The sequence below is a fragment of the Hyperolius riggenbachi genome, chromosome 8 (genome assembly GCF_040937935.1).
Source record: "Hyperolius riggenbachi isolate aHypRig1 chromosome 8, aHypRig1.pri, whole genome shotgun sequence".
Classification (NCBI taxonomy): Eukaryota; Metazoa; Chordata; class Amphibia; order Anura; family Hyperoliidae; genus Hyperolius; species Hyperolius riggenbachi.
The window spans coordinates 287,903,884-287,927,595 of NC_090653.1; the positions used below are offsets into that span (position 1 = coordinate 287,903,884).

The window sequence follows — 23,712 nt, forward strand, 5'->3', positions numbered from 1 at the left end:
GGCAGAAATTTCCGCGATTTTCCGGCAGAAATCTGCATCGAATGCGGAAATTGGTAGCTGAAAGCGGAATCGGTAGCGGTAATTGGCAATGGCAGACTGCAGATTTTCCACGGAATCGGAAATTGGCATTTCCGACCATCCCTAGAAGCCAGGCTCGCAGTCGCACTCATAGCCAGACAAACGCCACTGACCGCACTCTTACCTGTGAAGCCAGGCTGGCAGACGCACTCAGACAAGCGCACCACAGACTGCACTCAAGACAAGCGCCCCATTGACTGCACTCATAGACAAGCGCCCCATTGACTGCACTCATAGACAAGCGCCCCAATTGACTGCACTCATAGACAAGCGCACCATTGACTGCACTCATAGACAAGCGCCCCATTGACCGCACTCATAGACAAGCGCCCCATTGACCGCACTCATAGACAAGCGCCCCATTGACCGCACTCATAGACAAGCGCCCCATTGACTGCACTCTTACCTGTAAAGCCAGGCTCGCAGGCGCACTCGTAGCCGTCTATCTTGTCGATGCATTTCCGAGTCGCACGGGTTGCTGGCGCAGTCGTCCAAATTTATTTCACAGTTTATCCCTTGAAATAAAAGAAATGGAAGAAAACATTTGAAAGACATCGAGGCATGGCGGTATTTGCAGGGAATGTGAAGTCTTTTTCTTTTAAAGTACACGGGATGTGGAGGCTGACATTTTTATTTCCTTTTAAACAATGCGGATTGCCTGGCTGTGCTGCTGATCCTCTGCCTCTAATACTTTTATCCATAGCCCTGAACAAGCATGCAGGAGATCAGCTCTGACTGAAGTGTGACTAGATTATCCATATGCTTGTTTCAGGTGTGTGATTCAGACACTACTGCAGCCAAATAGACCAGCAGGTAAACCAGACAACAGGGATTATTTAACAGGAAAAAAAATAGGGCAGCCTCCATATCCCACACTTCAGGTGTTTAAGGATATGGAAAAAACATACAGTCAAGACTTAAAGAGGAACTCAGTGAAAATAATGTAATAAAAAGCTTCATTTTTACAATAATTATGTATAAATGATTTAGTCAGTGTTTGCCCATTGTAAAATCTTTCCTCTCCCTGATTCACATTCTGACATTTATCACATGGTGACATTGTTACTGTGGGCAGGTTATGTAGCTGCTCCTAGCTGTTTTGGCTGTAAACAGCTAATTCCTGTCTGTGAACCTTGTTACATTGTAACAAACTGCCAAAAGTACCGCGGTCCCAGAGCTTCTTGTGGGAGGGGTTTCAGCACAATATCAGTCATACAGCGCCCCCTGATGGTCTGTTTGTGAAAAGCAATAGATTTCTCATGTAAAAGGGGGTATCAGCTAAAGTTCAATTCTAGGTTGGAGTTTCTCTTTAAACTGCACCCCTGCCTCACCCCATAAGTATTTCAACAAGGTAACTGACCAAAAATAGGTTATAAGCCACCTTAATATATCAAGTATCAAAATTTATTTAAACAATTGGGAACATGCAAGAAAAGTCTCAAAATGACATACACATCAAATGGAAGCACATATGATTCAAAAATTAAAATTGCCTAAGCAAAAAACTGATGTAGCCATCAAAAACAGCATTCATGATAAGCATTCCGGTTTAATAGAACAATTGGACAATCCCCTGCTCACATACCCCACGCATCCCGCGCTTACATACAGGTGCCATGCATAATTTTTAATAATTAATAGCGGGGGTCCCCCTCTGAGATAATCATATTACTTTGGATATTGCTCAGCAGCTCTGGTGACGATATCTGACAGTCCCCTCATACACTGTCCACTTTGGGAACTGGCATATGGAATACAATTAGGCTGTCGGGATGTGATATATCCATAGAGAAAAAAAGGGGTAGATCTCACCGCAGTGCAGGAAAATAGCATCTAATTCACTCCTTTGGTGCAGGCATCACTGTTCCGCTTGATGCTATAGCATGGCAACACTAGTCCTGGAGCCCCTCCATTGGTCTCTATCCTTCCGCTTTGTTAGATAGTGAGGTCGCCTTTTCTCCGTTTAAGTCCAGCTGTAACCAGTGACCCCCGGCGGGGCAAGCAGCGGGGAGAAAGACCCAGACGCTCGGACATTCAGCGGCATGGGAGCGTGTCCGGAAGCTCAGGCTGCGTGGCTCCGCCTACCGACGTTTCGCGTCATGTGTGACGCTTCATCAGGGTGTGTCCTCCGCATACAGCAATCCAGTTAAAAACAGTCTGATGGCCAGCCCCTTCATCACGTACACTGCGCGAGTCATATTATGACAAGCTGCTTGATAGGCTAATAGCCATACATATATACGGGTCACCCAAAAGTTTAGATTTGTAGAAACAGGACATAAGGATTCTTTGTTAGATAGTGAGGTCGCCTTTTCTCCGTTTAAGTCCAGCTGTAACCAGTGACCCCCGGCGGGGCAAGCAGCGGGGAGAAAGACCCAAGACGCTCGGACATTCAGAGGCATGGGAGCGTGTCCGGAAGCTCAGGCTGCGTGGCTCCGCCTACCGACGTTTCGCGTCATGTGTGACGCTTCATCAGGGTGTGTCCTCCGCATACAGCAATCCAGTTAAAAACAGTCTGATGGCCAGCCCCTTCATCACGTACACTGCGCGAGTCATATTATGACAAGCTGCTTGATAGGCTAATAGCCATACATATATACGGGTCACCCAAAAGTTTAGATTTGTAGAAACAGGACATAAGTAATAAGTTCACCAATATGGCGGAGGATGATTCAAGGCACCTAAATAGGAATATTAGCCTTATGTATTGGCATCAATGTTCAATCAATATTTTCACCTCTCCCACGCTGGGCAAGTCCACTAATCCCATTGCGTTCAAACTCCATAAAGATAACATAGGGCCATATTACAATATAGCAAGGGGAGGCGGGGCCCTATTCACATCACAGGGGTATCAGCATAGATTATGTTCTCGTCTCCAGTATGCTTATCAAACTTTACTGGATTCATGGTCCTGTACTTCATTAATTACATGGACATGGGTATCTATAGGTTAAAGGTATCCGCAAGAAGAGGGGATTTTGATGAGCTGCTGTATTGTAAGGAAGCATCTTGGATATTCAAATTAAATACTGTGGCCCCTTTTGGCCTAAATGCAGAATTGGATCTAACCCCATTCTTGCGGATTCGGAGGTATTACTGAGGGGAGGGATGTATGTGAACCCGCAGTGAATGGTGGTGTCATGCATTACTGGTGCCAAGAGAAAAAGGTATCCCCCTATTAGGACTATTACCTCATGAGTTGTGAAATACTGTCCATGTAATTAATGAAGTACAGGACCATGAATCCAGTAAAGTTTGATAAGCATACTGGAGATGAGAATATAATCTATGCTGATACCCCTGTGATGTGAATAGGGTCCCGCCTCCCCTTGCTATATTGTAATATGGCCCTATGTTATCCTTATGGAGTTTGAACGCAATGGGATTAGTGGACTTGCCCAGCGTGGGAGAGGTGAAAATATTGATTGAACATTGATGCCAATACATAAGGCTAATATTCCTATTTAGGTGCCTTGAATCATCCTCCGCCATATTGGTGAACTTATTACTTATGTCCTGTTTCTACAAATCTAAACTTTTGGGTGACCCGTATATATGTATGGCTATTAGCCTATCAAGCAGCTTGTCATAATATGAGTCGCGCAGTGTACGTGATGAAGGGGCTGGCCATCAGACTGTTTTTAACTGGATTGCTGTATGCGGAGGACCACCCCTGATGAAGCGTCACACATGACGCGAAACGTCGGTAGGCGGAGCCACGCAGCCTGAGCTTCCGGACACGCTCCCATGCCGCTGAATGTCCGAGCGTCTTGGGTCTTTCTCCCCGCTGCTTGCCCCGCCGGGGGTCACTGGTTACAGCTGGACTTAAACGGAGAAAAGGCGACCTCACTATCTAACAAAGCGGAAGGATAGAGACCAATGGAGGGGCTCCAGGACTAGTGTCGCCATGCTATAGGACCAAGCGGAGCAGTGATGCCTGCACTAAAGGAGTGAATTAGACGCTATTCTCCTGCACTGCGGTGAGATCTACCCCTTTTTTTCTCTATGGATATATCACATCCCGACAGCCTAATTGTATTCCATATGCCAGTTCCCAAAGTGGACAGTGTATGAGGGGACTGTCAGATATCGTCACCAGAGCTGCTGAGCAATATCCAAAGTAATATGATTATCTCAGAGGGGGACCCCCGCTATTAATTATTAAAAATTATGCATGGCACCTGTATGTAAGCGCGGGATGCGTGGGGTATGTGAGCAGGGGATTGTCCAATTGTTCTATTAAACCGGAATGCTTATCATGAATGCTGTTTTTGATGGCTACATCAGTTTTTTGCTTAGGCAATTTTAATTTTTGAATCATATGTGCTTCCATTTGATGTGTATGTCATTTTGAGACTTTTCTTGCATGTTCCCAATTGTTTAAATAAATTTTGATACTTGATATATTAAGGTGGCTTATAACCTATTTTTGGTCAGTTACCTTGTTGAAATGTCTCTGTGTTAAGGTTTGCCCCGCCCACTATCTCTAGTATGGGTAAGATGATCAAGTATGTGGGGACTGCTGCTACGGGCAAATTGATGCCCAATTATCTTTAGATTTGTTGAATATTGTTGAGTTTTTTGGAAACTTTGTGGCAGTCACCCCATAAGTAGTTTGTGTTCCCCAATGGGATAGTTTGGCCTCGATTCACTAAACTTTACCAAACACTTTATCAAACGTTTGATAATTTACCTCATGAGTTAAATCTACTTTTGAATTCACGAAAGTGTTATATATTTATCAAATGTTTTATCAATAAAATGTTCAATAACTAACACCTTAGTGAATTCAAAATCAGATTTTACCCATGAGGTAAATTATCAAACGTTTGATAAAGTGTTTGATAAAGCTTAGTGAATTGAGGCCAAATGTTTTAAAATGCAACGAAAGTCAATGGTTCTTATTCAATACACTTTTTCTCATAAGTTTTCTCTCAGTAGATTTTTTTTTATCTTCTGTTTAAAGAGAACCAGAGATGAAGCACCCTCTTGTATTTAATGCTGGGAATACACGGTTCGTTTTTGCCTTCGTTTAAACCTTCGATTCGTTCGGTAAACGAATCGAGTGTTGAAAACGTATGTGAAAATAGTCATAATCTCATTATAGTTTCGATTAATAGACCCCAAAAACGAACGACTAGTGATCGAACATGTTTGATATTATCTCTCTTTATCCATCTAATCGAGCCATTGGTAGGCTTGATGGCTGTTCAGATCGATTATACATTCGTTTATGCTAGTCCGTCCCTGTAAAAAGGGATTTTCGTTTCGTTTCTTTGCAGCCTTCGATCATTGGAAAAACGAAACCATCAGAATCGGAAAAAAAAACTAAACCGTGGGTGGTGATATTAACCGTATGACTGATTATTTCGGGATCGAAAAGGACAAAAGGCACAATCGAAACGAAGGTTTAAACGAAGGCAAAAACGAACCGTGTATTCCCAGCATTACCTTATAAATCAGTGGGAACATGACAGTAAACACCTAATCTGCCCTTTGTTTCATTGTTCTCTGTGTAATCTGACTGTTATCACGTCTGATAAGAATCCCCGACTGAGAAGTCAGGCTGCTCCGTCTAACTTTGCTACAGAAAGATTATAGCTAAATCTGTCTTCTGTGGTGTTATTTCAAGCCCAAGCCTGCCCCCTTGTGGCTTTGCTATAATGACTCAGCAATAATCATTCCCTGCAAAGCCAGATTTAATTGCTCAGTCTGGGATTCTTGTGACAGCTGATAGACACTTTTAGCAGTGAGGATGAAACAGAGAGCATGGTAAGTGTTTTCTCTAATGTTCTTACTGATATACATGGTAAAATACACAAGGGTGCTTCGTCTCTGGTTCACTTTAAAGTGACTTTTCAGCTTTCTGCAATTGAGAAATCCCCAAAGTGGCTGAAAAAGTCCTGCCAAAGTACTCTGCAGTATTTTCTGGCCTGCTGGTGGCTTAAAATACATTTTATCGATAAGGTGAGAAAATACAGCTCAGGACAAGGACAGGGGTTCTCAATCTGGGTGCCTCTGCGTCTGACCCCATCCTTTGTGCGTTGCCATCAGGCAACGTAACCGCACATTGGTATACAATGCAGCTGCATTACCCGCCAGATAACGTTTAGTCCCGGCAGCCGTGGTTGTAGTTGGACATGAGAGGAATCGGGGTGGATGAGGGATCAGTGCGGCTTGGCCTGGAGAGGTAAGGGAATATTTGTCCAGATAATAGGGGTCATTTACAATCTGGAGGGGGTGCTACTGCATAATTAGAGGGGGTGTTACTAACTGCAGTCCCCCTGTGGGGAAAGGTCTATGTGCTCTATAAAGGTGGCCACACACCATACAATCTTGTAAATATCTGTTCAATTTAAGAATTGCAATCAATTTTTCTGACTGATTGTAACATTTCAAAAACATGACCAATGTACCACACACCTACGTTCAATTTTCCCCAATTATAATAAAAATGATTGGAAACTGAGAAAATTGCTTGGGTGTGTATATTAATAAATCGACAATCTAACACACACCATACAATCTTTAAAAAAATTGAAGAAAAATTTCGAGCATTCCCGGATCGATAATAATTAAAAAAAAAAAGGGGAAATCCGATCGGATTTTTCAGTCGAATGAAAAAAAAACCTTTCGATTTTTTTCAGGAGATCCGATCATATTTATCGAAGTGCCATAAAATCGGATCATTTTACTGTATCGTGTGTGTGGCCACCTTAAGATTCCTTATCCTTGTCCTAACCAATCAGGGGGGATGCTGCATAATTGTGTGTGTGTGTGGGGGGGGGGGGGGGGGGGGGGGGGGTTGGGATGTGCTGCCTCACTGACTACCTGGAGATGGGGATGTGGTGGGTGGGGTGGGGGGGGGGGGGGGTGACACTAATTATGTTGACGGGGGGTGCGGCCTGATGCAGCAGAGTCACTGACTATTTGGTGGGGGTAATGCTGCCTAACTGAGCGCTTTTTAAAAATCACTCCCATTCACTTTCATTAAAATCGTGGCAAAAATCACGTAAAAATCGCTGCGATCGCGCCATTGCATATGCGGCGATTTTTACCGTGATTTTAATGAAAGTGAATGGGAGTGATTCTTAAACAGCGCTCTGCAATTACAAGCGCTCAGAAAAGCGCTTATAGTGTGGATCCAGCCTAAGGGCCCGTATATGACCTTATAAACCTCAAACCACACCCTATTACCCCCCGGAACATAAAGCAACTATAATCTAGGAGTAATTTCGGCTCCCGCCTTCCTACTGGGGAGAGGGGCGGAGCCAAGACTCTGGAGCTACCAACAGATTAACCGGCAGCTGATGGGTAAGAGACAGTTATAGGCAGCTTTTCAATTGGTAGTTGTGGTTCAGCCTCTGCACATTCCGGTTCCTGCTAGCCAAGACTTGCCTGTGTGTTTTATCGGGACGCAGTTAGCTCTATAGCAGCCTTACTGATCATCAGGACGCATCATGCGAGAGCGCGGGGAAAAAGGGCACTTACCTGCCGTGCCTTTCGGACAATTGCACTTGTAGCTGTTAATCAGGTCCTGGCATTCACCGCCATTCTGGCAGGGGGCGCTCTGGCACTCGTTAATATTGGTTTTACACAGCCGCCCGGTATAGCCAGGGGTACAGTTGCAGGAGTAGGTAGCGATGCCATCAATGCAGTCGCCATAGTAGCACGGGTCCGGGTTGCAGTCATTTATATCGGTCTCGCAGTGCTGTCCGGTGAAACCTGAGAAACAGGAATAAATGTGAGAAGACAGTCAGTGACATGACTATGTACTCTGTAAAGTGCTGCAGAAGATGTCACTGCTATATAAATACATAATAATAATAATGATATGGTAGGACATTAGACTATGACTATGGCAGGGATTAGATTGTGAGCTCCTCTGAGGACAGTCAGTGACATGACTATGTACTCTGTAATGTGCTGCAGGAGATGTCAGTGCTATATAAATACATAATAATAATATGGTAGGACATTAGACTATGGCTATGGTAGGATTAGATTGTGAGCTCCTCTGAGGACAGTCAGTGGCATGACTATGTACTCTGTACAGTGCTGCAGAAGATGTCAGTGCTATATAAATACATAATAATAATATGGTAGGACATTAGACTATGACTATGGTAGGATTAGAGTGTGAGCTTCTCTGAGGACAGTGAGTGACATGACTATGTACTCTGTAATGTGCTGCAGGAGATGTCAGTGCTATATAAATACATAATAATAATATGGTAGGACATTACACTATGACTATGGTAGGATTAGAGTGTGAGCTCCTCTGAGGATAGTCAGTGACATGACTATGTACTCTGTACAGTGCTGCAGAAGATGTCAGTGTTATATAAATACATAATAATATGGTAGGACATTACACTATGACTATGGTAGGATTAGATTGTGAGCTCCTCTGAGGACAGTCAGTGACATGACTATGTACTCTGTAATGTGCTGCAGAAGATGTCAGTGCTATATAAATACATAATAATAATATGGTAGGACATTAGACTATGACTATGGCAGGATTAGAGTGTGAGCTCCTCTGAGGACAGTCAGTGACATGACTATGTACTCTGTAATGTGCTGCAGAAGATGTCAGTGCTATATAAATACATAATAATATGGTAGGACATTAGACTATGACTATGGTAGGATTAAATTGTGAGCTCCTCTGAGGACAGTCAGTGACATGACTATGTACTCTGTAATGTGCTGCAGAAGATGTCAGTGCTATATAAATACATAATAATAATATGGTAGGACATTACACTATGACTATGGTAGGATTAGATTGTGAGCTCCTCTGAGGACAGTCAGTGACATGACTATGTACTCTGTAATGTGCTGCAGAAGATGTCAGTGTTATATAAATACATAATAATATGGTAGGACATTAGACTATGACTATGGTAGGATTATAGTGTGAGCTCCTCTGAGGACAGTCAGTGACATGACTATGTACTCTGTAATGTGCTGCAGAAGATGTCAGTGCTATATAAATACATAATAATAATATGGCAGGACATTAGACTAGGACTATGGTAGGATTAGATTGTGAGCTCCTCTGAGGACAGTCAGTGACATGACTATGTACTCTGTAATGTGCTGCAGAAGATGCCAGTGCTATATAAATACATAATAATAATATGGTAGGACATTAGACTATGACTATGACAGGATTAGATTGTGAGCTCCTCTGAGGACAGTCAGTGACATGACTATGTACTCTGTAATGTGCTGCAGGAGATGTCACTGCTATATAAATACATAATAATAATATGGGAGGACATTACACTATGACTATGGTAGGATTAGAGTGTAAGCTCCTCTGAGGACAGTCAGTGACATGACTATGTACTCTGTACAGTGCTGCAGGAGATGTCAGTGCTATATAAATACATAATAATAATATGGTAGGACATTACACTATGACTATGGTAGGATTAGATTGTGAGCTCCTCTGAGGACAGTCAGTGACATGACTATGTACTCTGTAATGTGCTGCAGAAGATGTCAGTGCTATATAAATACATAATAATAATATGGTAGGACATTACACTATGACTATGGTAGCGATTAGATTGTGAGCTCCTCTGAGGACAGTCAGTGACATGACTATGTACTCTGTAATGTGCTGCAGAAAATGTCAGTGCTATATAATTACATAATAATAATATGGTAGGACATTAGACTATGACTATGGTAGGATTAGATTGAGAGCTCCTCTGAGGACAGTCAGTGACATGACTATGTACTCTGTACAGTGCTGCAGGAGTTGTCAGTGCTATGTAAACACATAATACAACACGGAGGGGATTTGGTGGAGACCGCAGTGTCTGCGCCTCTCAGCCCGGCAATCACAAGAGTCTGATTAGTGGCTATTCAGCGGTGAGACGGCCCGAGCATGAGCTCCATAACAAAAGCCCCATTGTACCCCTTTCTGGGCTCATGTCACGGAGGCCACTCCTCCCCGCGACCCAATAAGGCCCTGGCTGCTTTCTAAAGTGTCCTGAAAACTCTTTCTTTTCTCTTTCCCGCGTCTTTTTGTCTGCCTTGCAGCGCCGGGGAAGGGGAGGATAAAGGCACAATGGAGGGAGAGAAAGGGAGGCCTCCTCTGCTGGCAACACCTTTGCCCCGCTCAGCACAAGAGAAGCCGCCGGCATTCTCCATCATTGTGACACCAGAGCTGGGGACATCTGCTGCGCCGCAGATCACTTTCCACGCCGCTTTCAGCCTAACGAACTCTGCATTGTTTCCAGGCATCCCGGCCAGCAGCCAGGAACAAACCTCTGCGCCTTTGTATTACATTTAAAAGCAGATATTTTAAAGGACGATTTAGGTGAAAAATATTGCAATTTATTCTAAAATTAACGCAGAAAGCAGCCATTGCATAAGCTCGCTGGGTCGTCCAAGACTATCCTAGCCTGTGTAACGATGGCCCAAACTGTGCAGAGTGCGCAGGCAGCTGCCGGTTGCTAAGGAGGACATGAGAATCAGAGATGGTAATAGTTCTGATTTATATGCAAATTAAATGCAGATTTTACACAGCTCAGGATCGGGGCAATCCAAAAATCAGCAGGAGGTGCTCTTACATCCCGCAGAGCATTACCTTCAGCGCACTTGCAGGTGTAGGCGTTGGAGCCGTCGACACACTTCGCTCCGTTCTTGCACGGCGTGCTGGCGCACTCATCGATGTCAATCTGGCACAAGGGGCCGGTGAAACCTGGGGAGGGGTAATAGAAAAAAACGTTAATGGAATCTGCCGTACAACAGCCGGGAATACTACACACAACTCATGCGGAAGCGAACGTTTTTCAAAAGACAACGAAGGAGTCCGTTTAGGAGGTTTTATGCCCATTAACTGTACAATATTCCTCACACGCGACAATTCGATACAATGTTTTACGAAAACCCCACAGAATGTGGGGAAATTCAACATGAAACGATTCTATGGTCGATTGGAATGCAGAATTTTGTCAATGGATTTTGCGATCACACCTGAAGACGTAAAGTGCCCTAATTGGCCCGTTTATGGGAACAATCGATAATTACCTTCCAACAACTTACAAACCTGCAAATCTGATTGCATCCGAGTAAAAATATTGCACCGTTAACGGGCGCCTTTAATCAGAACGCCAACATTCTAGCGCCCTCTGATGGCGGAAGGTGATTGTGTGTGACACGACTGAAAAAGCTCCCTTTATCACTAGTAACTAAAACGGGGTGAACAATGACATCACACTGCGATTCTGGGCAGCCCAATGTGATTGGCTCGCTTGCGGCGGGCCGGTGAGGTCATACCAGCAGCTGACAGTGAGAAGGAATCGTTTTCCGGTCACTGGGGAGCAGTCATCTCCAATCAGCATTAATTATTTGTAAGCCTTTTCAGATAACCAGGTTCAGACAACAGCTATTAGCAGCTTTTAGCACCTGACCAGACAAAAGGTGACCGCGACAGGTGGAGGAATGACTGGGAACCCCCGGCTCAATAGAGGAGTGGATATCCGCGAAAGCAAGGAGCATTTCTTACTAACTCAGATCTCACATAAAGAACAATGGGCCTGGGACAGTAACAGGCAGTGCATAAGATTCGCATAAAGCACAGTTTATCTCCTTGGTGCCCCCATCAAGCAGCTGTCACCCTAGGCATCTGCCTGGCTTGTGTATGCCTAAAAACGGCCCTGTATTTAGCTGACTGTGCAGTGTGTAAATCATATTGGGCCTGAGGCAGTAACTTGCGGTATTACTGCCATGTACAGACAGCGAACAGCAATATTATACTTAGCACAAGTCCAGCGACCGTTACTACTTAATATCGTAACTCGTGGTACTTGCTAAGGAATTAGAATATTGCTGTGCACTATAGTATTATTGCAAGTTGCTGCCTCAGGCCCAGGATGATTTACACACAGCACACTCACCGATATACAGGGCTGTTTTTAGGCACAGACAAGCCAGGCAGATGCCTAGGGTGATAGCTGCTTGAGGGGAGCACCAAAGAGATATTTTTAGCAAACTGTGCTTTATGCAATTCTTATGCACAACTACTAATTTTATTATGAGTAATGGTAATTTGAATACCTTGGGCGCCAAAATGGCCATAATTGCATATTTGCGCAGCGTGGTGCCGGAGCGGATTGAAGTTTCGGGTGACATCGTGCCAGGCTAGATCTGGCAACGCCGCCCCTTGTGACGAGTCCAAATGCGCCCGCGTAATATCTAAATTCTGGGTGCAGCGGGCGAGGATGGGGATGGCGGCATTCTGCGGAGGGGAGGCTGACAGAGAGCGCCTGCAGGGCGGGGGGAGATTCTGCGGAGGGGAGGCGGACAGAGAACGCCTGCAGGGCGGGGGGAGATTCTGCGGAGGGGAGCTGCCGGAGAGCGCCTGCAGGGCGGGGGGAGATTCTGCGGAGGGGAGCTGCCGGAGAGCGCCTGCAGGGCGGGGGGAGATTCTGCGGAGGGGAGCTGCCGGAGAGCGCCTGCAGGGCGGGGGGAGATTCTGCGAAGGGGAGCTGCTGGAGAGCGCCTGCAGGGCGGGGGGAGATTCTGCGGAGGGGAGGCGGACAGAGAACGCCTGCTGGGCGGGGGGAGATTCTGCGGAGGGGAGCTGCCGGAGAACGCCTGCAGGGCGGGGGGAGATTCTGCGGAGGGGAGGCGGACAGAGAACGCCTGCAGGGCGGGGGGAGATTCTGCGTAGGGGAGCTGCCGGAGAGCGCCTGCAGGGCGGGGGGAGATTCTGCGTAGGGGAGCTGCCGGAGAGCGCCTGCAGGGCGGGGGGAGATTCTGCGGAGGGGAGCTGCCGGAGAGCGCCTGCAGGGCGGGGGGAGATTCTGCGGAGGGGAGCTGCCGGAGAGCGCCTGCAGGGCGGGGGGAGATTCTGCGGAGGGGAGGCTGACAGAGAACGCCTGCAGGGCGGGGGGAGATTCTGCGGAGGGGAGCTGCCGGAGAGCGCCTGCAGGGCGGGGGGAGATTCTGCGGAGGGGAGCTGCCGGAGAGCGCCTGCAGGGCGGGGGGAGATTCTGCGGAGGGGAGGCGGACAGAGAACGCCTGCAGGGCGGGGGGAGATTCTGCGGAGGGGAGCTGCCGGAGAACGCCTGCAGGGCGGGGGGAGATTCTGCGGAGGGGAGGCTGACAGAGAACGCCTGCAGGCGGATTATCAGCGGCCTTGCCGGCCAGATCTGCCTCTATTGATCTCTCTTACCTGTGGGACATTCGCAGTGGAACTCGTTGATTTTATCGGAGCACTTGCCGTTGTGCAGGCAGGGGCTGCTGGCGCACTCGTCTGTATCGATCTCGCAGAACTTGCCTTCGTAACCTGAACGTCAGTAGACAATTAAATAAAACCGTTAAAAGGAGAAAAAAAAATAAATGAACTATAACAGTGCAGCTGGGCGGCTGGAGCCCTCTGCGGTCGTACTGACGGAGGTCTCCGCACCTGGCATGCAGATACAGTGGAATTCCCCAATCTGGTCGAGGCAGGTGGCGTCATTGTGGCAAGGGTTGGACAGGCACTCGTTGATGTCGATCTCACAGCGCGGCCCGGCGTACCCCGCAGGACAGTCGCACTGGAAGGAGCCCAGCGTGTTGATGCATTTACCGGTGTGTTCACACGGCGTGGAGCCTGCACAACCAGAGACACTATTCAATACAAGATATTTAACTGTGTTAACAAAACAACGAAATATAAATTAAAGAGGCCCTGTAGTGACTTATAGCAGAATGCAGTAAAGAGGCCCTGTAGTGACATATAGCAGAATGCAGTAAAGAGGCCCTGTAGTGACATATAGAAGAATGCAGTAAAGGGGGCCTGTAGTGACATATAGCAGAATGCAGTAAGGAGGCCCTGTAGTGACATGTAGTAGAATGCAGTAAAGAGGCCCTGTAGTGACTTATAGCAGAATGCAGTAAGGAGGCCCTGTAGTGACATATAGCAGAATGCCGTAAAGAGGCCCTGTAGTGACACATAGCAGAATGCAGTAAAGAGGCCCTGTAGTGACATATAGCAGAATGCAGTAAAGAGGCCCTGTAGTGACTTATAGCAGAATGCAGTAAGGAGGCCCTGTAGTGACATATAGCAGAATGCAGTAAAGAGGCCCTGTAGTGACATATAGCAGAATACAGTAAAGAGGCCCTGTAGTGACATATAGCAGAATGCAGTAAAGAGGCCCTGTAGTGACATATAGTAGAATGCAGTAAAGAGGTCCTGTAGTGACATATAGCAGAATGCAGTAAAGAGGCCCTGTAGTGACATATAGTAGAATGCAGTAAAGAGGCCCTGTAGTGACATATAGTAGAATGCAGTAAAGAGGGCCTGTAGTGACATATAGCAGAATGCAGTAAAGAGGCCCTGTAGTGACATATAGCAGAATGCAGTAAAGAGGCCCTGTAGTGACATATAGTAGAATGCAGTAAAGAGGCCCTGTAGTGACATATAGCAGAATGCAGTAAAGAGGCCCTGTAATGACATATAGTAGAATGCAGTAAAGAGGCCCTGTAGTGACATATAGCAGAATGCAGTAAAGAGGCCCTGTAATGACATATAGCAGAATGCAGTAATGAGGCCCTGTAGTGACCTATAGCAGAATGCAGTAAAGAGGCCCTGTAGTGACATATAGCAGAATGCAGTAAGGAGGCCCTGTAGTGACATATAGTAGAATGCAGTAAAGAGGCCCTGTAGTGACATATAGCAGAATGCAGTAAAGAGGCCCTGTAGTGACATATAGCAGAATGCAGTAAGGAGGCCCTGTAGTGACATATAGCAGAATGCAGTAAAGAGGCCCTGTAGTGACATATAGCAGAATGCAGTAAAGAGGCCCTGTAGTGACATATAGCAGAATGCAGTAAAGAGGCTCTGTAGTGACATATAGCAGAATGCAGTAAAGAGGCCCTGTAGTGACATATAGCAGAATGCAGTAAAGAGGCCCTGTAGTGACATATAGCAGAATGCAGTAAAGCGGCCCTGTAGTGACATATAGTAGAATGCAGTAAAGAGGCCCTGTAGTGACATATAGTAGAATGCAGTAAAGAGGCCCTGTAGTGACATATAGCAGAATGCAGTAAAGAGGCCCTGTAATGACATATAGCAGAATGCAGTAAAGAGGCCCTGTAGTGACATATAGCAGAATGCAGTAAAGAGGCCCTGTAATGACATATAGCAGAATGCAGTAATGAGGCCCTGTAGTGACCTATAGCAGAATGCAGTAAAGAGGCCCTGTAATGACATATAGCAGAATGCAGTAAAGAGGCCCTGTAGTGACATATAGCAGAATGCAGTAAAGAGGCCCTGTAGTGACATATAGCAGAATGCAGTAAAGAGGCCCTGCAGTGACATATAGCAAAATGCAGTAAAGAGGCCCTGTAATGACATATAGCAGAATGCAGTAAAGAGGCACTGTAGTGACATATAGTAGAATGCAGTAAAGAGGCCCTGTAGTGGCATATAGCAGAATGCAGTAAAGAGGCCCTGTAGTGACATAGAGCAGAATGCAGTAAAGAGGCCCTGTAGTGACATATAGAAGAATGCAGTAAAGAGGCCCTGTAGTGACATATAGAAGAATGCAGTAAAGAGGCCCTGTAGTGACATATAGTAGAATGCAGTAAAGAGGCCCTGTAGTGGCATATAGCAGAATGCAGTAAAGAGGCCCTGTAGTGACATAGAGCAGAATGCAGTAAAGAGGCCCTGTAGTGACATATAGAAGAATGCAGTAAAGAGGCCCTGTAGTGACATATAGAAGAATGCAGTAAAGAGGCCCTGTACTGACATATAGCAGAATGCAGTATAGAGGCCCTGTGGTGACATATAGCAGAATGCAGTAAAGAGGCCCTGTAGTGACATATAGTAGAATGCAGTAAAGAGGCCATGTAGTGACATAGAGCAGAATGCAGTAAAGAGGCCCTGTAGTAACATATATAGAAGAATGCAGTAAAGAGGCCCTGTAGTGACCTATAGCAGAATGCAGTAAAGAGGCCCTGTAGTGACCTATAGCAGAATGCAGTAAAGAGGCCCTGTAGTGACATATAGAAGAATGCAGTAAAGAGGTCCTGTAGTGACATATAGCAGAATGCAGTAAAGAGGTCCTGTAGTGACATATAGCAGAATGCAATAAAGAGGCCCTGTAGTGACATATAGCAGAATGCAGTAAAGAGGCCCTGTAGTGACATATAGTAGAATGCAGTAAAGAGGCCCTGTAGTGACATATAGCAGAATGCAGTAAGGAGGCCCTGTAGTGACATATAGCAGAATGCAGTAAGGAGGCCCTGTAGTGACATATAGCAGAATGCAGTAAAGAGGCCCTGTAGTGACATATAGTAGAATGCAGTAAAGAGGCCCTGTAGTGACATATAGTAGAATGCAGTAAAGAGGCCCTGTAGTGACATATAGCAGAATGCAGTAAGGAGGCCCTGTAGTGACATATAGCAGAATGCAGTAAAGAGGCCCTGTAGTGACATATAGCAGAATGCAGTAAAGAGGCCCTGTAGTGACATATAGCAGAATGCAGTAAAGAGGCTCTGTAGTGACATATAGCAGAATGCAGTAAAGAGGCCCTGTAGTGACATATAGCAGAATGCAGTAAAGAGGCCCTGTAGTGACATATAGTAGAATGCAGTAAAGAGGCCCTGTAGTGACATATAGTAGAATGCAGTAAAGAGGCCCTGTAGTGACATATAGCAGAATGCAGTAAAGAGGCCCTGTAATGACATATAGCAGAATGCAGTAAAGAGGCACTGTAGTGACATATAGTAGAATGCAGTAAAGAGGCCCTGTAGTGGCATATAGCAGGATGCAGTAAAGAGGCCCTGTAGTGACATAGAGCAGAATGCAGTAAAGAGGCCCTGTAGTGACATATAGAAGAATGCAGTAAAGAGGCCCTGTAGTGACATATAGAAGAATGCAGTAAAGAGGCCCTGTAGTGACATATAGTAGAATGCAGTAAAGAGGCCCTGTAGTGGCATATAGCAGAATGCAGTAAAGAGGCCCTGTAGTGACATAGAGCAGAATGCAGTAAAGAGGCCCTGTAGTGACATATAGAAGAATGCAGTAAAGAGGCCCTGTAGTGACATATAGAAGAATGCAGTAAAGAGGCCCTGTACTGACATATAGCAGAATGCAGTATAGAGGCCCTGTGGTGACATATAGCAGAATGCAGTAAAGAGGCCCTGTAGTGACATATAGTAGAATGCAGTAAAGAGGCCATGTAGTGACATAGAGCAGAATGCAGTAAAGAGGCCCTGTAGTAACATATATAGAAGAATGCAGTAAAGAGGCCCTGTAGTGACCTATAGCAGAATGCAGTAAAGAGGCCCTGTAGTGACCTATAGCAGAATGCAGTAAAGAGGCCCTGTAGTGACATATAGAAGAATGCAGTAAAGAGGTCCTGTAGTGACATATAGCAGAATGCAGTAAAGAGGTCCTGTAGTGACATATAGCAGAATGCAATAAAGAGGCCCTGTAGTGACATATAGCAGAATGCAGTAAAGAGGCCCTGTAGTGACATATAGTAGAATGCAGTAAAGAGGCCCTGTAGTGACATATAGCACAATGCAGGAAAGAGGGCCTGTAGTGACATATAGCAGAATGCAGTAAATAGGCCCTGTAGTGACATATAGCAGAAGGCAGTAAAGAGGCCCTGTAGTGACATATAGCAGAATGCAGTAAAGAGGCCCTGTAGTGACATATAGCAGAACGCAGTGAAGAGGCCCTGCAGTGACATAGCAGAAAGCAGTAAAGAGGCCCTGTAGTGACATATAGCAGAATGCAGTAAATTACAGTATTCAGCATTGTTTTAGCATCAGAAACACTTCCTATACCTATATATTGGTTTGTGGCCCCGCCCTCCCAGTATTACTTAGCCTAGGCTGTTTAGCTATGCTGAATTCTCCTTCCAGATCATTTTGGTAGATCAGGGCCCATACAAAATTCCGTTTTTCTCCTGAGTTTTCGCCTGAGAGATAATCGCACACCTTGTTATAAAATGCCCTTTATTCCACCAGCAAGCAAAAAAATATTTAAATCAATTCAGATAGTACTTTTTCACCAATTTTTTAGAGCTTTTTGAATTTTAAAAAAAGTTATTTTATAGAGAATATAAAAATTATCTCCTAGGAGAAAACTCTGGAGAAAAAGTTAACTGCATATCGGCCTAGATGTTATTTTTACTGGCTTCAGAATTCTCTGAAACAAACATTCCGCAGAGATGACCTGACAGGACTAAAGACGTGATACATTTCAGAATGTAAATCAGGGAGAGAAAAGTTTCTGCAATGGGCAAACACTGACTAAATAAGTAATCTCTAAAGGAATATTGTAAAAAATAAGCAATTGTATTAATTCCGTTATTTTCACTACAGGTCCTTTTAAGTATTGGGTCGTTATTGCGGTCTATGTCCTCACTTGGGGAATGCCCATTACTTCCTGTCCAGTGATTTGGGCCTTGGCTGCATCTGTGGCAGGAAGGTAGTGGGATCTCAGTAGGAGGGACAGAGGCGGAGCCTGGATGGAGAAGGCGGAGAACTCACCCAGAGAGCACTCGTCGATGTCGTGGTTGCAGGCGGGGCCGGCATAGCCGGGTGGGCAGGTGCAGATTGCTTTCCCGTTGACGGGGTTGGTGTCGCAGTTGGAGCCCTCGTTGCAGGGGTTGCTGATACAGGCGTCGTCAAGGTGACAAAGAAGACCTGTTGAGGAATTGGATTCCGTTAAAATGTACCAAATCCGAGGTCAACCTGTTTTCCCATACATGGTTAGCATTTCATTAGACCCCCCCCCCCCCCATCAGAATGATCTTCCCTCCCAATATTCTATAACTGCACAGAAAAAAATGACAGTATAATATTTCACTATGCACTTATTCCCCCCCCCCCCCCCCCACACACACACACCCCCAATGCCTAACCCTAACCACCTCTGTAAGTGCGTAACACGAAGCTGCTAACCCCGGCACCCACACAACCACTAGCTGTAGCCAATTGTACTTAACCATTCATTCCTCTGTAGTAGCTCATTGGCTACTTGATACACCAGGTGCCCAACTCGCCGTTTTGGCACGCGATTTCCGTTACTTAAAGAGACACTGAAGCGAAAAAAAAAAATGTATGATATAATGATTTGTATGTGTAGTACAGCTAAGAAATAAAACATTAGGAGCAGAGACATAAGGCTAATATGGTTTCAGTACAGGAAGAGTTAAACTCCAGTTATCTATGCGAAAGAGCCATTGAGCTTCATGACTTTCAAAGTCACAGAGAGCTCTGTCTACTGAAGCTTGTCTGCCACTGTATCTTCTTTTTCCTGCAGAGGACAGGTCAATAGTTCACTGCTCTTTAAAATCATATAGAATGTTGAGTAGTGTGCAAACTTCAAATATTAGAAAATAATGCTATGTTATAAAAAAAAAACACTATATAACTGAAGATAAAAATATGAGAATATTTTCTTTGATACTAATGTTCTAGTAATTATCCGCACTACACAACCAATTCATTACATCGTAATTTTTTCTTTCGCTTCAGTGTCTCTTTAACTCAACCAAGTTTATAAAACAAAAACAAGAGTAACCAAAAACTTGCCCCTGGCTGGATAGAGGACAGTAGGCCTCACCTGTGCGCCCGTGCGGACACTCGCAGTAGAAGGAGGCGACGCGGTCGTGGCAGATGGCGCCAGGGTTGCACGCGGCATTGACACAGTCATCGATGTTCTCGCTGCAGTCCTCCCCAGTCCAGCCGTTGACACAGACGCAGTTATATCCGCCGCCGGTGTTGTGGCAAGTTCCTCCGTTCTGGCAAGCGTTGGGCATCAGCTGACACTCGTCAACGTCCTCGGTGCAGTACTGACCTATTGGGAGAAGAGAATACAGTTTTACAGCTGCAGGATTTTCTGATGGCCATTAGGAAAAGGGAACCGCGAGGCTTCTTACTCCACCGTGTAATCAGAATCATGAGGGGGGAGGACCTGGAGGGAGTTCAAGAGTTTGACTGCGGTGGGGAAAAAGGAGTTCTTAGGTATTGATGTTTTGGTGGAGTTGGCCCTGAACCTGTGGCCTGATGGTAGCCGACTGAAGCCTCTGTGTTTTTTCTGCAGTGTATTACGGGAGTATTAAATGATGACTGCCTGGGGGAAAGTGCTTCAGAATATCAGATTCCCTATTAATTTGGTCTTGGGTTTGTCCCTAGAATACAGTTTCCGAAGGGGAGGGGGGGGGGGGGAACAACACCCACATAAAAATACCTATCTTCACCTAACTTCCCACCTGTGAACTTTGAACACTCCGGGTTGCAGAAGAAGAATGTTTGTTGACACAATTATGCGTCACAGTTTATGGATGATAAAACCAATCGAGGCCTCAAAGGGACTCGCGCCGGATCCCACCTGCATGGCTTTTGTGGAAGCGAAGTTCCCAGCGAAGGCAGAAGACGAGTCGAGACAAGCGGGGGACAAACTAACAGGAAGACGCACTGCGACGTTCTCACATTCTTCAAAGAGGCAACACAGACGTTCGCTGCCATGCTTGGGTACCTGGAATCTCGTTACCTGCCATTGTCTCGCATGAGTGAAGACCGAGTAGTTTCGGCAAAATAAACCGGGCGGTTTCGCAAAAAAATAAAAAAATAAATAAAAAAAAGCCGGAAAGGCAGATAAGACGGAAGTGATCTCCGTGAGGAACCTACCTGTCCAATCAGGGGGACACTGGCAGTTGTAGGTGTTGACGCCATCCACACACGTTCCTCCATTCCTGCAGTTGTGACCGGGACAGTCGTCGATATTCTGCTCGCAGTTCGGACCCGAAAATCCTGTGAAAGAGAAATAACGTTATTAGGAAACTCACGTCTTGGGTGTTGTCCTAGACAGCCAAACAATACCAGTTATCTGGCTGACCTGCTGATCTGTTTGGCTGCTGTAGTGTCTGAATCACACCAGAAACAAACATGCAGCTAATCTTGTCACACTTCAGTCAGTGCCCCTGATCTGCATGCTTGTTCAGGGGCTATGGCTAAATGTATTAGAGGCAGAAGATCAGCAGGGCTGCCAGGCAACTGGTATTGCTTAAAAGGAAACAAATATGGCAGCCTCCATATCCCTCTAACTTCATGTGTCCTTTAAAGTTGCACGATATGCTTATCACTGCCCATCTCTTAAAGTGAACCAGAGAGGAAGCACCCTCATGTATTTTACCATATATATCAGTGGGAACATTAGAGAGAACACCTACCCTGCTCTCTGTTTCATTCTTCACTGCTCAGCCTGCTTGTTATCAGCCCTGATGAAATCCTCGACTGAGCATTCAGTCTGGCTTTTCTCAGGAATCATTATAGCTGAGTCTGTCTTCTCTGATGTCTTTTCAAGCCCAAGCCTGCCCCCTTGTGGCTCTGGCTTTGCTGAGCAGTGAAGGATGAAGCAGAGAGCAGGGTAGGCGTTTTCTCTAATGTTCCCATTGATGTATATGGTAAATACATGAGGGTGCTTCATCTCTGGTTCCCTTTAAGGATAAATAATGATTACAACCCTATAATAATAATACTCCACTAAATTCATGTGTCACCTGTAATCGCAAGCAGCCCTAAATTGGCCCAATGACATCTGCAAAGCCCCCCAAATTACCATTCACTGCTGATAGCCACCTGCAGCCCCTAACCCTCGCTTCTCAGGGGAACCAAGACAACCCCCCAAATCCTCGCGACAGCATCTGCTTCTGCGTAAGGAAACTGAGCAACTAAATTACCAGACGCTTTTATTGCTCAACCACTTTGGCTCTTTGTCAGGATGAAGTTACAACACAGAGAGTATTTTGTTACAGGCGATGGTTGTGTGAGCTCGCGGTGTACACATCACACAAGCAGTTTACTTTCTGCTATTTACAGCAAACAAAAGTCAGTTTTATGTGAAGTTATTGCGGAGAGCCACAGCAGAGGAGGAGGAGGAGAGCGCCGCCTCACCCCCTGGACCTAATACCATTCAGCTGCAATCACAGGGAGAGGCCTGTCATATAACCGCGCTGACACCAGCTGTAAAAGGGCGCTCTGATAACGGCCTTCAGACAATGCCGCCAGCCCGATTACGGCAATCTCGTCCACAAGACCCGCATGTGGCCAGTTACTGATTAAACCCGCTACTGCTGCACGACAGCTGCACTGGTGACAAGCAAGGTGTGTGGGAATGTGCACTGAGATTGTATCAACCGCTTAACATGCAATTCCAGGCACATATATGTATGCCTGTACTGATAGTAAACTAGCTGCAGCGTGTGCTAATCTCTGCTACCCCCAGCATGTACAGTATAAGCTGTTACTCTGTGCCTGTACTGATAGTAAACTAGCTGCAGCGTGTGCTAATCTCTGCTACCCCCAGCATGTACAGTATATGCTGTCACTCTGGGCCTGTACCGATAGTAAACTAGCTGTTGCGTGTGCTGATCTCTGCTGCCTCCTGTATGTACAATATAAGCGGTCACTCTGGGCCTGTACTGATAGTAAACTAGCTGCAGTGTGTGGTGATCTCTGCTGCCTCCAGTATGTACAGTATAAGCTGTTACTCTGTGCCTGTACTGATAGTAAACAAGCTGCAGCGTGTGCTAATCTCTGCTACCCCCAGCATGTACAGTATAAGCTGTTACTCTGGGCCTGTACCGATAGTAAACTAGCTGCAGCGTGTGCTGATCTCTGCTATCTCCAGTATGTACAGTATAAGCTGTTACTCTGTGCATGTACTGATAGTAAACTAGCTGCAGCGTGTGCTAATCTCTGCAACCCCCAGCATGTACAATATAAGCTGTTACTCTGTGCATGTACTGATAGTAATCTAGCTGCAGTGTGGGCTGATCTCTGCTGCCTCCAGTATGTACAGTATAAGCTGTTACTCTGTGCCTGTACTGGTAGTAAACTAGCTGTTGCGTGTGCTGATCTCTGCTGCCTCCAGTATGTACAGTATAAGCTGTCACTCTGGGCCTGTACCGATAGTAAACTAGCTGCTGTGTGTGCTGATCTCTGCTGCCTCCAGTATGTACAGTATAAGCTGTTACTCTGTGCCTGTACTGATAGTAAACTAGCTGTTGCATGTGCTGATCTCTGCTGCCTCCAGTATGTAGAGTATAAGCTGTCACTCTGGGCCTGTACCGATAGTAAACTAGCTGCAGTGTTTGGTGATCTCTGCTGCCTCCAGTATGTACAGTATACGCTGTTACTCTGTGCCTGTACTGATAGTAAACTAGCTGCAGCGTGTGCTGATCTCTGCTATCTCCAGTATGTACAGTATAAGCTGTTACTCTGTGCATGTACTGATAGTAAACTAGCTGCAGCGTGTGCTAATCTCTGCAACCCCCAGCATGTACAATATAAGCTGTTACTCTGTGCATGTACTGATAGTAATCTAGCTGCAGTGTGGGCTGATCTCTGCTGCCTCCAGTATGTACAGTATAAGCTGTTACTCTGTGCCTGTACTGGTAGTAAACTAGCTGTTGCGTGTGCTGATCTCTGCTGCCTCCAGTATGTACAGTATAAGCTGTCACTCTGGGCCTGTACCGATAGTAAACTAGCTGCTGTGTGTGCTGATCTCTGCTGCCTCCAGTATGTACAGTATAAGCTGTTACTCTGTGCCTGTACTGATAGTAAACTAGCTGTTGCATGTGCTGATCTCTGCTGCCT

General features: G+C 45.7%; 1 protein-coding gene across 1 annotated transcript in view; it reads right to left on the minus strand.

Moving 5' to 3' along the window:
* NOTCH1 (notch receptor 1) overlaps positions 1–23,712 on the minus strand; it is a 119,385-nt gene that overhangs the window by 31,300 nt on the left and 64,373 nt on the right. The window contains 9 exon segments of the mRNA XM_068249128.1: positions 485–540; positions 542–593; positions 7,573–7,806; positions 10,691–10,804; positions 13,283–13,396; positions 13,517–13,702; positions 18,598–18,753; positions 19,676–19,909; positions 20,743–20,865. Of these exon segments, the coding sequence (XP_068105229.1) occupies positions 485–540; positions 542–593; positions 7,573–7,806; positions 10,691–10,804; positions 13,283–13,396; positions 13,517–13,702; positions 18,598–18,753; positions 19,676–19,909; positions 20,743–20,865 (1,269 nt within the window).